At 46.5% G+C, this 13928-nt stretch overlaps 1 protein-coding gene across 2 annotated transcripts in view; it reads left to right on the forward strand.

Moving 5' to 3' along the window:
• Nucleotides 1-13928, forward strand: part of CCNI (cyclin I) — a 431201-nt gene that overhangs the window by 287592 nt on the left and 129681 nt on the right. For both annotated transcript variants that reach the window (XM_078676373.1, XM_078676374.1), the window contains one exon: nucleotides 9867-9941. In XM_078676373.1, the coding sequence (XP_078532499.1) occupies nucleotides 9867-9941 (75 nt within the window). The remainder of the gene's footprint in view (nucleotides 1-9866; nucleotides 9942-13928) is intronic.

Raw genomic sequence — 13928 nt, forward strand, 5'->3', positions numbered from 1 at the left:
AGCAGGCTTTCATTGAGACCGGGGAGAGCCTTCAGCCGAGAACTCGCCTTGCCCGCTGTCGCCATGACCCGGGACCGGTCGTTTTTTTGGCGGGTTTTATAAACATTTTGCACGGCGCTGGCCCCGGTATTGACAAAACTTTTTAACTCCTTCACAGGCCCAGGGCCGATTCCCTCGGACATGCTGGCGGCCTACATCGTACTGCCGAAACCCGGAAAAGATAAGTCCGTGTGTAGATCCTACTGATTGGCGTTGCTGCTTAATGTGGACCTGAAGTTGTTCACGGGCATACTAGCAGCGAGGCTGGGGCCCCTTATGCCGTGTATCATCGAACCTGACCAGTCTGGTTTTATTCAAAATCAGCAAAGCAGTGACAATACCAAACTCCTTTTTCACATTATCTATAAAGCTCACTGCACAGATATGGATGCCCTTCTGTTATCGGTGGATGCCGAGAAGGCATGTGACCGCGTGGACTAGGACTTTTTAGATCGCACCTTGGTCCGTTTTTAGGTTTTGCCTGGCGAAAAGATGCGCTCTGCGCATCTTTTTCGCGCAGGCGAAATCCTGATGAGTTCTGTAGTGTGGCTTTGGGTCGGCCCTCGTCATTCATTGGCTGGCTCCATAAATGGAGCCTAGCCATTGGACGAGGGGCCTGTCCGTCAATGCCGGACCAGATTCGGGGGCGTTCCCGCGATTCTTTGGCTTTTGCCGACGTCACGCGACGTCAGCCGAAAGCCGGGAACGCCCCCGAATCTGGTCCGGCCGGGCCGTGCTTGCTGCTGTCCTGCCTTCCTCCGTGTCCCCACTCCCGCCGTCCCATCTCCCCCCCTCTGTGTGCCCGTCCCCCCTCCCGCTCTCCGTGAGCCCGGGGCACATTCTTGTTATATATATATGCTGATGCAAGAGTCAGAGCAGCGAGACACCGCGAGTCTGGGGAGGCCTGAAGCAATGCACGGGCAGCAAGGGTAGGTGGGCAGTAGTGCAGAGGGATACTCAGCAAGAGAAAATATATATAAAGATATGCAGACGTGATGCCTGGTATCAAGGGTGAGGACATGTGGCCTAAAGGCCTCAACACTGTGGAACGAAGTTCGAGTCCCGGCGCGGGCTCACCATGCTGTGATCCTGAGCAAATCACATAATCTCCCAGTGCCTAACATATGAATCGGACCTTCTGTAAAGTAATTTGAAGCTCAAGTAAAGCACTTCAATGCGCTATATAAAACTGCAAATGAATAAATTAAATGAGTGGGGGTTGCAGTTCGGGGAAGGGTTGGGCGTCTAGTGCAATAAACCAAGGGCACAGTCGAAAGTGAGCCTGGGCTCAGGGAATTGGAGCATGGTACCCGCCTGCACCAGAGAGTGAGGCCAGCAGCAGGGGTGCACTGGCTGTAGAGGGTTTGACTGCAGTGGGCAGAGAAGAGATGTACTGCAGGAGCTGAAGCATGCAAGCTAGAGAGAGTCTGGAATAGGGGGCTGAGGCCGGGGACAGCAGCGATGCACAGCTCTAGGGCGCGAAAAGAGGAGATTTACTGCAGGAGCATGCAGGGAAACTCGAGTGTGGAGAGAGAGGCCTGCACAGGGAGCCTGCATCGGCTATGCACTGGCACCTACTGGGTCAGCAGTAGTATGCAAGAAAATATTAGTCTGGAAGCACAGCACGCCACCGTGGCATTGGTGTCCGTGCAGCTGGAGGCTGCCGATGCAGTGCACTGGCAGTGGGGGGTGGGGGAGGTGGGGCAAAGGGTGACAATGTTTGAATCACGCAATAGAAACCGAGTCCGGAGGCAGCAGACACTGGCCCGACCGCAGTCACTGCACCTGCAGCAAGCGGAGTACGGAGAGAGCGCCCACTTCATCAATCCTTGACACACCCAGTGAACACCTATGGATTGCATAAGGAACAGCTGTAAAGTACAAGCAGCAATGCCAGGGAGGGGGTACAGTGCGGGAATCGGCATTGCACAAGCTGCAGAATGCATGAAAGGGCGGCGGAAGTCAGTGCTCCAGGATTTTGGTGCACTGAGCTGTGTCTGCAGTGACGGGTGGGCCGAGAACTGTCCGGAGCGTGTTTTAATTGCTTATGGAATCGACCAGGCAGGGAGCGATGGATGTGGCCAGCTGCAGGGTGAAGGGAGAGATGTATAGGGCAAGGTAATGACGAAAACAGACAGAGGAGACCCGGGTTCAATACCGGCCCAAAGTCTATAATTCTGGGCAAAGTACTCTGCCCCTCCCCCCAATCTCCGCACTTATCTCTGTCCTTTATGTTAAACGGTTTGGAAATCTTGAAACTGAACACAGAGCGCCATATAAACACCTGACTTGAATTGTAAGTCTCAACATCGGCGTGATTATTATAATACGGGTTTTCTGCCGCCTGGCCTTCTCCAGTCATTCCTGTGTGGGGGGGGCTCGCAGTGTGTGGGGGGGGCTAGCAGTGTGTGGGGGGGGGCTCGCAGTGTGGGGGGCTCGCAGAGTTGTTGGGGAGACTCGCAATGTGTGGGGGGGCTCGCAGTGTGTGGGGGAGGCTCACAGTGTGTGGGGGAGGCTCGCAGTGTGTGTGGGGGGGCTCGCAGTGTGTGGGGGGCTCTGTGTGTGTGTGGGGGGGCTCTGTGTGGGGGGCTCTGTGTGGCTGTGTGTGTGGGGGGCTCTGTGTGGGTGTGTGTGTGGAGGGCTCTGTGTGTGTGTGTGGGGGGGGCTCTCTGTGGGTGTTTGTGTGTGGCATTTGCGAGAGATTAAGCTATTGGCATTGTAAATGACAATGCCATTTATTTATGTTAAAAAAAACATAAATAAAAATAATGTCAAGAGCAATGCCAATAGCTCTAACTTTAACAAAGGCAAAACCATTGCATTGTAAATGCTTGTTGGTTCTGGGAGAGGTTTTGGGCCTGAGTTGCGAGTTGCTACAACAAGCCCACGGAGACTATAAGAGTAAATGGAGTTACATCCCGACCATTCGAGATACAACGGGGAACCCGGCAGGGGTGTCCGATGTCGCCACTTCTTTTTGCCCTCTACATTGAGCCGCTCGCTTAGAGGATCAGGGAGAACCCTGACATATCGGGCATTCCGTTTGGAGGTGAGAGGCATACAATAAGTCTTCATGCGGAAGACATTATCGCCTCCCTTGAAACTCCAGCGCGGTCGGTCCCGGCGTTTTTAGGGGAGCTGGAGGTCTTGAGCCGGGTCTCGGGGTTCCAAGTTAACGTCGGGAAGTCGGTGATCCTATGGCTGAACCGAACAGGTCATTCCCCCGCCTCGAGCGGGAACACATACACGGGTATACAGGTGAAGGCGTCTGTCCCCTATTTAGGCATCGAATTGGCCTCCTCGGTGTCCCAAACTGTAACGCTCAATTATACCAGATTAGCCTCTCAACTTGCTCAGGACTTACACCAGTGGTAGCATTACCAGCTATCCCTTCTGGGACAAGTGGCAGCAATTAAGATGTCCATCCTACCTAAAGTATTATACCTCTTCCAGACAATCCCAATTTGACCTCCGCCCTGCACTCTCCAGAAACTGCAACAAGCAATACAGCACTTTGTATGGGTGGGAGTTCGGCCTCGGCTACGTAAAGAACTGGTCTACTTACGGCCGGATGAGGGGGGGGGTTGGGGATACAGAATATCCTAGAGTATTTTAGGGCATCACAGCTTCGATATCTAATGGAGTGGAGCAGGTCTGAATCCGAAAAGGGATGGCTGTTCCAAGACAGGGTGCTGGCCAAGCTGTCACTTTGGAAGGTCCCATTCCTTAAGCGTGAGGACAGACCTCCCAATCTCAGGGGCTTCCCTGTCACGCACTCATTGCTAAGGGTTTGGGATGGAGTCGTTCTGAAAAAAGGGTTGTCCTCTTTTCCTTCGCCAGTAACTCCCATCCTCGACAATAAGGACTTTTCCCTGGGGGCTGGCGAAAGGGCGTTTCTGAGGTGGAGGGAGGCGGAATGCAAAAGCAGTAGGACACTTTTTCGATCTGGAGGGGATTGTTTCCTTCTATGACATGCACGCAGAATACGGCCTTCCAGAGACCGAATGGTTCCACTACCTGCTACTGAGGCATGGGCTGCTTCATACAGAGGTGCTACCTAAGGTCTCTAGGAAGTTGGCAAAATTTGAAAAATGGCTTTACAAGAAGACCAATGATAAGAAAATGATCTCTGAGTTATGAGGCGCTACGCCCTCAAGTCCCGCAAGAATCCACGGCTGGACAGAGGAGATGGGCAAGGGACCTCAGTAAAGGGGTGGACGGATATCTACTATCGCCCTAACCACACTGCACGTAATACCGCTAGTAGAGAGACAGCAGTTAAGGTTGCTGTGTACTGGCAGTGTGTCTGTCTGCATATAGGGATTCCTGATCATAGCCCAGCTTGTTGGCGTGGGTGCTGAGCAGAAGGCCCACTAGTTAACGTATTGTGGGAATGTGCAGAATTGGCGAGTTATTGGTCGGCAATCCTGGATGATGTGGATCGCCAATTCGATACACTGATCCTGAATATCCGGCCAACGTGGGCTTGGGCCTGCCTAACCCGCTGACATATCCACCAAGGTCCCGAAAAGGGAAACACATGGGGCTAGCATTGGGGGCGGCTCTCCAAAACATCTTATCGCATTGGGGAACACAGGTGAAACCGACATATTATGGGTGGCTACACAGACTATGGTACATTCTCAGGCTGGAACGCATACAGGCCTCACTCACCAACTCCATGACGAGTTTTAATGAAATCTGGCAGCCGCTGCTCTCACTTTTGTTCACTGAGATGAACGCAATCACATGCAACAGATACCTGCGTCTCCTGTGCCTCACAGGCTCTGTATCCCCAGTCTAACACAGCTGCAGTAGTTATGCTTAAGTCGCTATTAGTAGATAGTTCAGTCGTCCTAAGCTCACCAGTTCGAGGGAGGGCGGGGGGGGGCTTTTTTTTCGTTATTTTGTTTAATGGCAGTGCCACCTACGAGTTGGAGCGAGATTCCAGACAGTATAAAGACATTTCGGACATTTAAGTAAGCCAACTCGGAGCCCTGCTGAGAGTTCCTGGTTATGGCATGTCAAGGAAGAACATGGGTTGTAAAAGGCTCTGAATGGCGAACAGCAGGGTGCAATTGTCTGGAATTGTATGTTACTTTATTGCGGAATGCCAATAAAAAGAAAGTTAAACCTAAATTCTTGTCTGAATCACATAATGTTTCTAAATTCATGATTGAAGGCACTGATATAATCCGATGTACTAAGGTGAAAAGGTGCTGCATGATAATTAATCTTTTTGAATTTTGGAGACATATTTTTACACTTTTGCTTCAAGATGCTTTTAAAAATGAAGGTGTTCCGAAATTTCAGTGGGACTCCCTAGTTACTTCCTTTCTTTTGCACCAATGCACCTTTAACCCCTTCGCTGCGGCGGCAATTCCGCCGCAGCGCTAGGGGGGTGGGGGGGCCGCGCGGCGCTCCCATGCTTGTGATGGAACCGCTCCATCACGAGCCTCGGGTGCGCTGTGCTGATGACGGAGCGGTCCGTCACGGCCCCGCCCACACAACAGAACGTCCAGCGCAGGCGCGGAATCCGCGCCGCACAGGCGCGCCGAGCGGGCCGTGGCGGAACCGCTCCGTCATCAGCACAGCGCGTCCGTGGCTGGTGAAGGAGCGGTTCCGTCACCAGCATGGGAGGGGTTAAATGAAGGCTTGCTTGCTTATTTAGCATATTTATTATTGCTAGTGCAGAGTCGAGTAAACTGCAGTCGAGTGCTGCTGTTGACCAGGGAACCGCATGTAAAGGTCAGGAGGGCCGCATTCGATCCCCGGGCCGTACTTTGAATTTCTATGATTTTGATTGTAATTCGTGAAATTAAATAGACCAGGAATCCATAACTATTTGAGAATTGTGTTGGAGAGCCTTTAGAGTCTATGCCTGAAAGCGTCTGACCCTAACATGGCAATGGCTAAAGAGGGATGCACCGGAGACCCTTTTAAAATTTTGTATTGTATGGTGTGTTCAGTGGTGACACAAGGTATTGCCAAATACCTACGGCTTTCTGCAGTGAGATTTAATTATGTATCTGACAGCCAAGTAATTCTTATTTTCATTATAGGCTATTACAGTGTTTATTTAAGGTTACAAAAATGTTTTTTTTTTTAGCAAAAAAATGTTTTTCGATCTAAACATTGAGCACCATTTTACCTAACTTTTATTTTGGGCCCACTGTAGCGTTGGCCCCCTCTTACTATTTAATTTTGGATTCTTTTGGGAAGGATAGAGGTATGCTAGAGGTTTCTCTTAGACGTTCTGCAAATATGTGCGAGGAATCCAAAACGATTCATGCATTTGTCTGTTATGTCCACGGTTTTAGTAGAAAAGAAAAGGCATTTGAAATCTGTTAAGACTAAGGTGTACGAAGGGTTAGCGACACCTGTGAATCCCTTGTTTTAGGAACCCGTCGTGTTACAACAGAGCTGTGCTACAATTAATGAAGATTTAAATTAATGTGTTTTTCGTTGCTCCTTGTGATATTATATATGCTATTATTTAAAATGGTAAAGAACACAGACTAGCCGTATTCACCGTGATATTTTATGCTTTTTCACCGACCTGGATTCAACTATCCCTATGTTGATGAGGGAGTGAGATCTCTTTGGCCAAGCTTTAGGCTTCAAAATCAATTTCTGTAAATACTGGGGGATGGGAGTAACAGACCCATATGATAGCTGTAGCGGTCCTGTTCAACGAGGTGGCTTTCAATGGGCGACCTCAGGAATTACATACCTAGAGGTCCAGCTTCTGACACACTCGAATGCCCTATACAATAGCAATATTTCTCCCCTATGTACTGCCCTTTACAAAGAACTCTACAGTTGGGCAAATTAGACATCTCTTGATTCGGCCGGCTGCATTGCCTTAAAATTAATTTTATGCCTCGATTATAGTACATCCTCCAAACCCTTCCCCTTACTATCCCCAAATTGATGCAGACGCAAAAAAGGAACAAAATGCTTGGTTTCGTCTGAAGGGGCAAAGTGCCACAAGTGGCTCAGGCGACTCTTTCGCTCCACAGCTATAGGAGCCTTAGATTTTCTGGATGTTGCCACCTATGTCCTAGCTGTGCTGCTACGACCCTCATTGGACTGGAACCACAACCCCAAAATTAAACTCTGAGTACAGGTGGAACAGGACTTTTTATTTGTGCCTCTGGGTGATCTTCTCTGGCTTCCCAAGTCTGCTTGAACAGGCGGTCCCTTACCTCTGCCCTTGACATTCACACTCCTGGTGTACTGGGGCGAGGTGTGAGGGCTGAGCAAATTTCCGGCATATCCCTTCCACCTCACTTCTTCAGCAATCAATCCAGATTTTTTCCCTGGCATGATACCTCTAGGTTCCTTTATTGGGGTTTAGGGCTGCTCCCCTAGTCTGCACTACTTTTAAAGTAATGGAGATATGCAAACAAATAGGGATGTTGTGGAGAAATATGCTTTGTCTAGGCGGGACACATTGGGCTGTGTGACCCACTGCCCGCATAACTATGCAAAGGGAGCTAACGCCCATAGAAATTCTATAATTAAATAGTGTTCACCACAGCTGTATATCTTGGCTATATCATTGCATCATTGAGTTACCTCCGAAGAAGCATGCCTCTGTGAAAATATGGGAAAGGGAATTGGACATGGAAATTACAGATGAAATATGTGGGGGGCAATATGGCAGAGGGCTTCTAAGTCTTCCATTTGCCTCTGGTACAAAGCGAACTAAATCCTCACACACGGGTATCTCACTCCAGTGCAGCTCCATAAGACGTATGGGGCTCAGAGCTATGTTGGAAGGGGTGCAGCGACAGGAACATGCTCTTCCACACTTGATGGACCTGCGTGACCATACAAACATTCTTGAACGAGGTCCTAGATACGGTACAATCCATCATTAATGTTACACTGCCATGCAACCAGCTCTTGGTTATTTTAGGTAACCTGGTGGCAGATAGGCTCTTCCACACTCCGACTCCACAAATGGTGGCTTTTCTCTCACGTCCTCTTGGTAGCAAGACTGAGCATAGCTCATATGTGGAAGCAACTACATGCACCTCAGTTTAACATGTGGTGGGGAAGGTGTGGACTTTCTGCACCATGGAAAAGCTGACTGCAATCCTAAGAGACAGAGTTGCTACGTTAGACACGACCTGGCGTTCCTTTACCACCTACATAAAGCGACTGCAACAAACTGGGGGGATGCATCTAACAATGTCTAAGGCACTGCGGCATCAGAGTTATGCATGATGCCCCCCTCGGACACAGAAAACAACCCAACTTCAGATGCTGGTTGATGTAAGCACCATTATCTACTGTGGGCTCAGAAGGTGGGTGTTTGGATCCCATATTACAGATAGTCAAAGGAAGTCCTTGTAGCCAGTTTGACTACTTATTTGTGATCCTCCATTGAAAAACAGTTGTGGGGTTGGTCCCGCCTTAATGTCTTATGCCATTGATTTTCAAGGTGCATGTGAAATGTCATGTTTTTCTTTTTTATATAATGCAAAATGCTAAATAAAATTGTTAACATTTTATATAGACATTTTCTGAATAAATAAAGACAATTGGATTGTCCGGCTACGTGTGCTTGTTTCCACCCAATCTTGTCTCAATCTATTTTCTGTACATTTCTTAAGTTTCCAATATAGATAGTGTGAGATTTTTAATCTGCTGTTTGACTATAAATTGTCATGCTGGGCTAAACACAGAGGACCATTGCAGATTGGCTGCAACACTTAGGTGGTTCATGATCATGTGATTGCACATATTTTTTTTATAGTTGATTAAAAAAAAATAATAATAATCTGATATTTTTATTGTGTAGATCTTACCCAGAACTGTCAGGATGGACTTTTCAGAAAGATGGGCTACACATGAGGTGTAGAAACATCGGGCGATGTTTACAAAAGCAGAATATGAGATGGTTACATCATAGTTAGTTATAAATAGCTTAAAAGGCATAGTAGAACACAGTTTACTTAATTTCGATGCACTTGCGTTGTGGGCTCTGTAATGGTAAATTGTCAAATGGAGAGGAAAGATAATGCGACCCATAGGGCCTTGCATTCTTTTCTGTCCATTGCTAGAGATGATGATAATCTCATATGGGGAAGAGCAACATGAGGGAGAGGCTTGTTTTTAGGGCTCGGGCCTCCGCCTCCACGAAGTGGGGGGCGGAGCTTCCGAGCTCAAATGCGTTAAAAAAAAAAAGAAATCAGAAAGGGGTCCGGCTGGCACATTCCTTAGTTTTTTATGGCATCTGCGTAGTGGTTCGTCTTCGCTGTGCTGTCTATTTTTTTTTCTTCCTGCCGTTACATACTTCTGATATCAGTTGATTAGTGCTGCAGATGATGCAGACATAGCAAGGGAAGGAGAATGTTTATGCTAGGAATTCAGGTGTAAGGCCTTGTAGATTACATACAGGATCTATATTTGGTGCTTGCCTGCATTGGGGCCATTAGAGGTTTCTTCACAGAAAGCTGATATAAGTGGAGTAAGGGAGGCCAGTGAGGAGAGCATAGAACCCATCAGTATTGGTCAGAATAAGGACTTGTATGATCATGCAGAGGATGGACGCTGGGAGAAGTAGAGTTTTCTTACAAATAATGATGATCTGATCCCAGGCGTTGACCATTCTTATTGACATGTTATCTGAGGAAAGGCGAAGCCTTAAGGTCAGTAGAGAACCTTAGAAATCTCAAATTGTTCAGCGTGGGTTGGCGTGAACCTGTGTGGTCGCATTTTGTGCAGCTACTTACAATCTACTGCTGTGATTTGTCACCATTGATTAGTTGTCACTCTATACAAGCATTTTTGTAATGTTGTACTTTTTATTGTAGGCTCGTCCAAAATATCTTCGATGCATTGCAGTGAGTTGCTTCTTCCTTGCCGCCAAGACCATTGAGGAAGATGAGGTACTACTTTTTTTTTAAATGTGTTTTTCCCAAAGTTTATGTATCACTGTGGTATTCTATCGTCTTTTAACAGGATCTTGTCCAATCTTTCTAGCTTGGCAGGGAAGTTAAATGTTGGATTTTTCCTAATTTTCTCTTTACGAAAAGAATGATTTGTTTGCTTTTTCACAAAATTTGACTTCAGTAAATTTGATTTTTATGTATATCGTCTGTAGAAATATAGACACATTTCCAATCCCATCTAGTCTCCTTGTTTTGTCTGCAGATGTAACATCAGTAGTTTGTCTGTAGCTCTAGATTTGATTTTAGTGTTGCACCTTTGTGTTCTTACACAGTCCTTATTTCAGTCTTGGTTAATGTTTCAGTGGCTTCAGATCAAGTACATTATGTGTACAGATCACCAAGGGCTTGATTAAGCTTTGAACCATTTTTCCACAAGTGTCCTCCTGATCCTTTGTTGCTCAGTAATAAATACCTTGTAAAAATAATCATCTCTGCCAGTGAAACTAAACCTTTAAAGTACCTCTGTATTTGGAACCTTGTCTACAAACTCTTGGATGTTTTGTCCCCGTTCTAGACAAACACGTAATTTCTTTTTTTTTCGGTACTGATGGGATCCAGTGCACATGCGCTGTTCATCCAGGGTCCTCCATTCAGTGCATCTGCCTGTTCTCTCTACCGGAGTCCTTTCTTCCACTTGGGTTTGAGGGAAGACTTTTTTTTTATTATTTATTTTTTTAAAGTGAGTTCCGTCGAGTGCATGCATTCATGGCGTTTCCAGATTCTTTTATTCATTTCGTTCTTCCCCATTCTGTAGCCAACTTCTGTCACCATGCTTAGCTTTTGGATCCACAACCACCTTAAAAACATGACACTAATGTCTACTACAGTTGTTATGAAGTAACTGTCAGAACTTGCATGGGTCTGATCCAGACCTGACAACACTACTTTGCTTTCTCTCTCTGCTTTTGATGAGCATGCCCCATTGTTGCTTAGTTCTTATTGAGGTCCCTGGTCTTTCAAAGACATTAGGTAGTCGTAGCGTGGAAGCAGCAAACAAAACAACTGTTTTTTTTCCAGGACATTTCACACTGATACTCAAGGAAAGACGGTCTAAGCTATTGGCTTGTTGGCCCTGTTCTGTCCAGTATGATATGACTTGTTGGCACTGCTCGGTCCAGTATTGAGTCTCGTTTCTAGATGGTGAAAAATACCTAACCCTGGTATCTCATCCCACTTACTTGTGCTTCTTCTTTTAAAACCAACTCTGAGTTTCCACAGAGCCCTAACTTTGGGGCTTAATTCCATGTGCTGTGAAACACGAAGACTGTGGTGCACCTCAATATGCTGCCTGAACCTCACGCCAAAATATGTTCAGAAGGACCCACTGGCTCTAAAATCTCGGGAATTTCACCTTCGTAAAGCTGACGATGACAGATAAATGAACTGTGTAGCATAAACCTATATACAATGTAGGGAACCATGTCTTCAGCACAGGTCTAAGTTCTTGTTTCAACATCTGTGTTTTTCTTTAAACTCTGCAGAATGTCAGTTGATGCCCTTTCTAGCCCACAGAAATAAAGGAACCGATCCAGAATCTCCTGTGTTCCGTTATGTCTGCTGGTGTAAAGTCCCAGACCATCCTCAATAGTGTTGTTCCATTTTACACAGTACTATGTAGACCGGACAGTGGATATGTCAGTATTTCCTTTCTTGAAAATTAGTGAGCCAGTTGCAAGTAAGCATTTCAGACTGTTCACATTTCTGCTTGATGATGATTCCAAATTTGCTTCCATTTAGGCTTCCTTGTCTCCACCCATGCTCGTTCTGCTGATGTGCACTTTGTTCCTGAAATGAGGTCTTTCACTCCATCTGGGGACTGTCCTGTGGGGAAACTGTGCCCTGGAGTATGCTTGTCATATACACCTTTAATATCTTTATTTCCGAACACTCTATCAATTAACAGATGCACAGATACCAGATCCCATTTCTCTAGTACAAATGCATGCATCTGATCTAAACATTGATGCCCTAAGGAACCAAAGATAGCAGATTCTGCCAAGGCAAGTACAGCTTACAAAGTCAGTGTCATACATTCATTAGACTTGGATACCAGTACCAGACTAATGACCTCTGACTTCATGAATCATTTTGAAATTTTCAGTGAAAGACTGCATGGATGTCGCCCACTACACTAGCAGGGTTTAAACTGTGCCACGGTTGCAGTAAGCAGATGACATTCACAGCCCTCAACAGTGTTTGTAGGGTTTGACTTTGGTGCCTCAGCGCCATGCTTGACAACAAGTCCTACAACAATTGCTCCGTTATGCATGGAAAGCCATCAGGAAGCTGAAAGACCAGCTCTATTTCAACAAGCATAAAAAGAGGGGGATGTATCGCTCTAGGTCACAAGCTGTTAGTTGACCTTTGGTAAGACCATGACAACATTCAAAGAAATGTCCAAACGTATACATAAGAATTCAAAGTAAGGTTGTACTCCTTTCCCGATGCTTCTGCTTTCAGCAGAAGTTGTGTAGCCTACAGTCCACGGGCCACAATCTGACTTCCACGTTCATACTTGAGATGATCTCTGCTTTGGAGCTGATGCATCCACAATTTCCTAGGACATTGTCTGTTGAGAATCTAAATGAGGCCTTAAAGGATGCCATGCCGCAACTCTTAAAAATGGTTTCGGGAGCCACTGATGCACATTTGAGCCCCACGGACCCGGTGGTTCCTCCAGTTGGGCTTCCATACTAACGTGGCCTTCCCTGGCACAAACTGACCCCATTCGATCTTAGTGTAGCTCGCGTTCCGCACCGGACACTTCGACATCCCTGCTACAATCCTTGCCGGTTCTTCTGGATGGAAACTGGCTAAGGTTGCAGAGGCGTCAGTTGCTGAATCATGGACGTGGCATCCATATCCCTGATACGCAAACAAGGAAAAGACCGTACGCTCGGTCAATTATACCAACCAATATCAATGCTCTATCGATATTAAACTATTTTCAAAAATACTAAGGGTAAAACTGCAATGGCTGAGTAGTATTTGATTCACCCAGATCTGACAATGTTCATTAAAGGGAGAGGGAGAGACGGGAGATATTGCTAAAAAGATCCTTCATACTGTGGAGAAATGTCAAAACACCAGAAGCGAAAATACAGTTAAGAGTCGGGTACAACGAGGTGAGATATAAGGAGGGGCACGAGGCAAAGGTGTTTGTATTTCCCCTTACAGTGATCCCTGAGCCTCACACTGTATACAAAGGTACCCCATCTACAAATCAAGTGAAGTTGTGACCAGATGTCTGCAAAGGGCAGTTTTTGCAGATGGCATTATTCTCACCTTTATTGACCCATTAATGCTCTTTGCATCGCAGATGCTGGAACTTCTTTCTACATTTCCAGGTTATTATCTTGAAGGTTGATAATCTCTCCAACTCTGAGGGTCTAGCCATCAAAGTGTCAGCCCAGACGGTGCAGAAGCTTTGGATGTATGTGTCCTAGCAGTTGGCAGATGGAAAAGTGAACTACCTGTGGATAATAGGAATCTCAAACCTCAAAGACTTTATCAGACACCCTAACCAGGAATATGAAAAGGTCGCACAGGCCGTTAAGGTGGAACTTTCTAACTGGTGGGAAATATATTGTGAGTTGGGCATTTGGATATGGTTAAAGGACTATCTTCTGTCCGAGGCATGTGAGTTGTAGATCATGTGCTTTGCATACTCCTTCCATCTAGTGTTGGCTCTGGATGTTTGCAAGGTATTTTTCTTCGAAGAAGTCTTTCCAGTCACAAGGTTGGTGACTCCTCCTCTCAGTGATAGAGTGCATGGCATCGACTCCATTGTTAAATTGTTTTTTTTCTGCCTTCGGGTTCAGACATGAATTACTGTGCGCCAGTTCAACACCGTTTCTCAGGTTTCCCTCGGTGTGCAATCCACTTACCCTTGACGGTATTGTTTTCAGTCACGTATTTCCCTTC

This window comes from Lissotriton helveticus, chromosome 2_1, assembly GCF_964261635.1.
Source record: "Lissotriton helveticus chromosome 2_1, aLisHel1.1, whole genome shotgun sequence".
Taxonomy (NCBI): domain Eukaryota; kingdom Metazoa; phylum Chordata; class Amphibia; order Caudata; family Salamandridae; genus Lissotriton; species Lissotriton helveticus.